General features: G+C 37.9%; 1 protein-coding gene across 1 annotated transcript in view; it reads left to right on the forward strand.

Annotated features, from left to right (window-relative positions):
* OPRK1 (opioid receptor kappa 1) overlaps positions 1-4,824 on the forward strand; it is a 40,043-nt gene extending 35,219 nt beyond the window's left edge. The window contains exon 4 of the mRNA XM_074318774.1: positions 922-4,824. Coding sequence (XP_074174875.1) covers positions 922-1,448 — 527 coding nt within the window. The 3' untranslated portion in view covers positions 1,449-4,824. The remainder of the gene's footprint in view (positions 1-921) is intronic.
* Positions 4,825-6,962: the final 2,138 nt, after the last annotated feature.

The following is a 6,962-nucleotide window of genomic DNA, read 5'->3' on the forward strand; positions in this document are numbered from 1 at the left end:
TCCCCAATGAACTTACTACAAAAGATACTTATCCTCGGTCTCTGCTCTGTCTGATATTAAGGTCACTCGAAAGAAAGTACTCTCCGTCAAAGAAAAGCAGAGCAAATAATCAGTTTTCTAAGTAATCATATAAAAATATGTTTTATTTGTTACATAGTCAATGTTGATAAAAATGAAAAATGTGTCTGATTTATGAATTTTCTTGATGATGTTGATGATTCTTTTCCTTTTCTTCCTCCCTTCTCCTTCTTCCATTTTCTTTCTTCTCCTCCTCCTCCTTCTTCTCCAAAAGTTTACTCATATTTCAGTGATGCCCTCAATCACAAGCATCACCATTGGTTCCATTAAATCACAATACCTGGGTCATATTTAGACAGACTTTGTATACATTTTTATTGACTTACATAATGGTTTCTTGAAAACAAGTTAATGTTTTTCAGACAAGCTGGTTTTTATGAAATTAAATGGCTAGATTTACAATATTTAGTCATTTATTATAAATAGATACTAGCTTTTATTGCCAGAGCCTTGGATCTGGGAGAATTGTTAATAAATGGAAATGCAAATAAGTGCTTATGCTATAAATTAACAATTTAGCTCGTCTGAAATTCATCCATGTCAAACCAATTTCCACAACTAGATAATTCATATTGCTAGCTAATTTAATTTATTCTGTAGTTTCATGTATGTTACCCATAAATGGTAACTTTCTGGGTTCATTGTTCCATGCACAAAGATAGAATGGTTAATATATACAGCATTTATTCCTAATTAGGTGATCTGCTTCAGGTAATATCATCTCACTATAATTGGACCTTTGCAACCCAAGGTATTAAAATCCACATTTAAATTACCTTGTCACCATGATGATAATTTTCTTTATGTGGGTTTGTTTGTTCTGTTCACCTCCTCCTGACATAGATATCATAGAGTGCTCCTTGCAGTTCCCGGATGACGATTACTCCTGGTGGGACCTCTTCATGAAGATCTGCGTCTTTGTATTCGCTTTTGTGGTTCCTGTCATCATCATCATCATCTGCTACACCCTGATGATCCTGCGATTAAAGAGTGTCCGACTGCTTTCTGGCTCCCGAGAGAAAGATCGCAACCTGCGTCGGATCACCAGGCTTGTCCTGGTGGTAGTGGCGGTCTTTATCATTTGCTGGACTCCCATTCACATTTTCATCCTTGTGGAGGCTCTGGGCAGCACCTCCCACAGCACGGCTGCCCTCTCCAGCTATTACTTCTGCATCGCTTTAGGTTACACCAACAGCAGCCTGAACCCCGTTCTCTATGCCTTTCTCGATGAAAACTTCAAGCGGTGTTTCAGGGACTTCTGCTTTCCAATTAAGATGAGGATGGAGCGGCAGAGCACTAGTAGAGTCAGAAATACGGTTCAGGATCCTGCTTACATGAGGGATGTTGATGGCATAAATAAACCAGTATGACTAGTCGTGGAGATGTCTTCATATAGTTCTCCAGGAAAAGAAGAGTTCAATGACCTAGGTTTAACTCAGATTACTACTGCAGTCTGAGATGGAAAAGTAGAACGTCTAACAAACTTTTAGATATCTCGTGGTCTGAAGTCATAAGACTCAGGCTTTATGGGTCATGCATTAGTGACCCAGGTCAGTGGAAGTATCAAGGCTTTAGGGATTGAGTACAAAAGATCTGAGTTAGCAAATACAACCCTTCTCTAGGGCAGTGAAGCAAGGCTAACTCTCAGTTCCTTTGATGAACAAGAAACAAGCCTTTTTCTTCTGGTTACCAAAATTTACTTAAGGACTCAGCTGCTGTGGCCTTCCTATGCAACGTGGTTTCAAAAGCTCTGCTTAGGAAAAAATGAAAAAGAGCACTTGTTTCAGATCTTAGTGGGCATGCAAACCAGATGCCTAACATTGACAGTTAACGACCTCAGTAAGAATGACAACCATTTCCAGGACCCAGGCCCTACTCACTTTATGCTACATGGACACATATTTCATGTGGCTGTGTTAATAAGGATTCCAACTTAAGTTTGACTTGGATCCACGCCTGAATTTTCTGATGTTCATATATAATAAAAAATTATCTTGGTCTTTAAATATTCAAAAAGTAGTTTCCAACATAGTTTAATCTCTGGAACACTATATTTTTTAGCACAGTATTCAGATAAATAATCTCATGATAAAGCATGTCCTGATGTTAAGAAACAAAGTGGTTTAAATGCCACCAAAAGTATATATAGTTCCATTTGTAAATAATAGTAAACGTGTAAAGAAGGAATTGGTTTGCCTTCCATCCAGGCAGTTTCTTGAGGCCATGCTAATGGTATCCCCTGAATAATTTAGAGTTGATGTTGAGACATTTTGCTGCCACATAAGCTTCTCTTTGTGAATCAGTTAATGGCGCCATCTCTTTCAGACCCCCTGAGCACCAATTGGTCCTCAACAGTGCTCATAATTTCTGTGTTAATGAATCACAAAATATTTAACTCACTCCCAGGTTGTAGCTCTTGTAGAATCTAGTTTATATACAACATCTCATTATGAATATATACCTATTACTATAGTCTCTCTCTTCATGGAGGGAGGGCATTTTGCTCATGTAAATCTTGAGAGGTTGTTTTGTGGCTTTCAAAAGAAAGATTTGCTCCTAATTGTGGGTTGAATGAGGACATTATGTCACTTGTGGGGTATGGACATACCTTGCACTGTGTTATGTGAAGTGCATACCTGCTGAAGATAATGCCTGGAACAACACCTTTAGAGTAATTTTGCTAAAATTTGCAGGTGATATATAAATTCCCCCTTCTTTTCCCTGAAACTATGATTTCAGAGGTAATGACTTTTTCTGTAATTTTCAAAATAAATGGATAATTTAGAAATAACACCCATCTTTTCCTTAGCCTATGTGTTATTAGGGCAGTATCCTCTGGAACTTAAGAAAATCAAATGTATAGACCTATATAACTATAGACATCACAACTTTTATAAGTTCTGTTCACTGTGTGTTTTCTCTCTTGCATATATACTCTCTTCTTCTGAATTGAAAGTTTTATTATGGCTTCAGAATTTTGGTGTGATGTTTGTCAATTAGTTTGTCAATTCCAGATTTTCATGGTACCTGATACAGATGCCTTACTGCAGCAAGGCAAGATTTTTCCTAGTGATAACAAAGTGCACTTTGATCATTTATTAAATTTTACTGACTTTTTTTAGGTGTCCTTGTAGTCTTATAATAAATGTAGATAGGAATGGCTTAAATATTGATTGTCATTCACCCCATAGTTAAAAATCTTGGCTATCATACAGAAGGGATATCTATTTAGTAAGTAGTTTCAGAAATAAACCCTACTGGAATGGAAAATGCAGAAGCCTCTTTACAACAGTAAAATGCAGGAGATTTCCTTGAAGGATTTTTACATGTTGCAAAACTACAACAGAGACAAAAATCATAGAACAAACTTATAGTAATGTGTTCTCTTTAAATTAGTACCCCACATGCCTTCATAATATCAGTTGCCATTATTGGAGCCTTACTGAGCTTTAGACTAATCATCCTGCATCTCTTCATATCTAAGTTTGCAGCCCAAAGAGAGAGAGAAGTGGCTCTAACTGCCCATGAGGAATGTTATAAACTTCATTATTACTAAAACAAATTTTCCCAAACTGAAAGAAGGAGAATGACTATGTAATTTTAGGGCACCACATTAAAGAATGATAAAGTGAATCATGTACACTAGGAAAAATACCACTTACACAAATGTTATTTCTTTGTTAAAAGTGAGTGTGTGTACAAATGTGTGTGTGTGTGCATGTGTGTGAGAGTGTGTGCATACATATCTGTGTCATAGTGTGCATGCATGCGTACATGTGCAAGTGTGTGTCTATGTGTCTCTGTGTGTGTATGTGTTGTCATGAAGCAGTGGTCATAATGTGATTTCTTCATCATTTCAGACAATGCATTTGTCCAAACCTCATTCCCTCTCAGATACGTATGTTCCACTTCTTAGTGCTCTTGTTCTCCCATCATAGCAAAGAGTGCCCTGTTCATCATGTCTCCTTGAGACAAGAACTGCATGTCTCTAAACTTGAGATCAACTCTCTACATGAACTCCATCTTCCAACCTGAGTAACAACTTCTGGAAGATAGGAGCTAGTGAAAAGTCAGAGAAAAAAAATGCAAGGAAATGAAACAGACATGCAGAAGGCATGTGGATGAAAAACTATAATTCTTACTAGGAGGAGAGTGGAACCATCGTTGGTTTCTCAGACTACTCTTATGAATCGAGGGGCATCCCCTATGCAAAGAATTTAAGTCAAAACTCCAGGCTTTATGCTGAGAAAGGAAGCATAGTTTGGAAAGATAGTTTTGAAAACAGCAAGGAATATTCACATAAATCTTAAGAAAATGTCTCCATTCTATGATGTATTACTGAAACACAAAAGTTCTTAAATTTGTACAACCATTATTGGACAATTTATAGATGTTTAATCCAGTGTCAGAACATAATATGAATTACTGAAATGAAAGAAATACATTGGCTGGCTTTAAGTTAGAGCTTTTTAAAGGAGAAATCTATTACAAATTGTATGTCCATTCAATGAAATTTATTTTCTAAGCAAGAACTGTTTGGAAGATTCAGCATACACTTGAAAATCCCATCCCAAAAGGGCATAAATATGCTTGCCCTAGGCAATTTTCTTCTCTAAAACAAAAGTATATTCTATAATGTTTATTATTTATATACTGTTCTTTTAAGAAATATTTATGCATTGTATATATATTCATGTGCCTTTCAATAAAATAAAAATTGTACCTGCTAAAAATCATAGCAGAAAATTACTGTGATAAATCATTTATTCTTTAATGGTTTTGATCATGCTGTATTTAAGTAAGGATAATATTAAAGGTTTCTTAAATTATAAACAATTGCATTAACTTTACATCCATGACAATGCTATGGATTATTAATGCAAAGGACCAAAACATGTAGTAATCTAAACTATGATCTTAAATTCCCATATCTATCAATTGATTAGGAAAATTCACCTGTTTTCACAATAATGTTGCCAAGATCCCAGAATCAATGTTATATACTGCCCTTCCTATGAAAAAAAAAACGTGGTTCCACTACAAAAATATGTAAAATTCAAAATCAAACTGTTATACCAATAAAAAACTTAAATCAAATTCAACATAGAAATGCAAGCAGCCTTATGCCCTTCTCCAACAACAATATAACCACATCACTGCCATGAATCATGTGTTTCTAAACCTCATAGTATTTGTACACACAAACAAAGAGCAATTTGAAAACCAGTATCCCCAGCAGCATGGTGGAGTGATAAGACTCCATTGTTTCTTCCCTTAAATTTACAGCACATTGGAGAACTATAACTGAACAAAGGATCCCCTGCTCAACACACAAACACACCTGAAAGATCCACTCCTTGGGACATCTGAAGGTGGTCATATTGTCCTGAGTAAGGTAGGCAGACAGGGAAAGGACAAGAACAATGGCCACGGATGCAGTTCAGCACCAACCATGGCTCACCATGGCTCCAGTGAGTGCAGCAGTGGGGTAGGAATCGAGCTGCAGATCTCATATGACAGCCTGGTGTGTAAGAGGGGCAGAAGCAGTTTCCCTCCTGGAGAAAGCATCTCCCTTTCCCCTCCCCAATCACAATAGAGCCTATTAGAAGTGACTGGAAAGTTGAACACACACAGACACACACACACACACACACACACACACACACACACAGTGGAACCAACTGCCATAACTGGCAGCGGGCAGAACCATGACGTCACAAACTTGCCTTTTCTCCTCCACATGCCATGCCCCTGCAGAGCCACGTAAAGCTAAAAACTGGGAAAAGGAGGTAGCTCTGGGAGCTTACAAAACTGGTTCTTCACTAATTTCCACATTCCCAACCACAGTGGTGATGCCCTAGAAGCAAGGTGAACAGGACACCCACCATCCAGTAGATATGGCAGTTTTCTTACCAGAATGACGTTGTTCCACAGTTATCTGAGAGGTGCAAATAGTGCAGGTAACAGAAAAGAAAAATGTGCTCTATAGCACCACCTATGGGAAAACAAAAGAATGTGCCCTACCTATCAAACTGCTGAACTGTTGAGAGCAAAACAGTATGTACACAAGAAAACTGATCACTATCTCAAATGTGCAGGTAGAGAAACAATTCATCAAATACCATGAACAACCAAAGTAACTTGGGAGCACAGAAATAAAATGAAAGTCTCCAGAAACCAAATTCAAAGTCATGGAATATTGTGATTTAAATGACAGGGAAATTAAGTTTACAATTATGAAGAAACTCAATGATATACAAGAAAACTCAGAAAGCAGTTTAATGAAGTCGGGAATAAAATTAAAGAACAAATTTCTTTGGTACTTTATCAAAGAAATTGAAACTATAGAAAAGAACCAAACAGAAATTCTGGACAGATTACGTCACAGAAATGGTGGTGTGACAAGTTCCTCTTGAAATCTCCTCTGGAATTTACAACAAATTGAACAGGTATAATCCCACAAAGGACTCCCTGCACAGCATACAGGCAAGACTGAGAGACTCGCAATTGGAATCATCTAAAGGGGGGCAAATTGGGTGACCTGGAGAGGAGGGAAGGGCGAAGTACAGACACATTAGCAATGGGTCACAGGCTGCCTGACTCAGACCAGAGCTCGGAGCTACCACAGTCACAGGAGAGGGAAGGAATCCGCTACGACCCACAGTCCTACCTCAAGGATCAGCATATAACACATGAACTCAATTCTCATGGCAGAGACCTTGGAGCAAAGACAGGGAAGAAGGATGAGAATGGTGGTTTAAGCCCTCACTGCCAGGCAGAGGACAGAAGACATAGGCACGAAACCTAGTCAACCCCTTCCTTCCTCCAAGAGATTGCGCTACCACCAACTTCCCATGCTAGAAGCAGATGGTAGCATTACAAAT

The sequence above is a fragment of the Rhinolophus sinicus genome, linkage group LG14 (assembly GCF_036562045.2).
Source record: "Rhinolophus sinicus isolate RSC01 linkage group LG14, ASM3656204v1, whole genome shotgun sequence".
Lineage (NCBI taxonomy): Eukaryota > Metazoa > Chordata > Mammalia > Chiroptera > Rhinolophidae > Rhinolophus > Rhinolophus sinicus.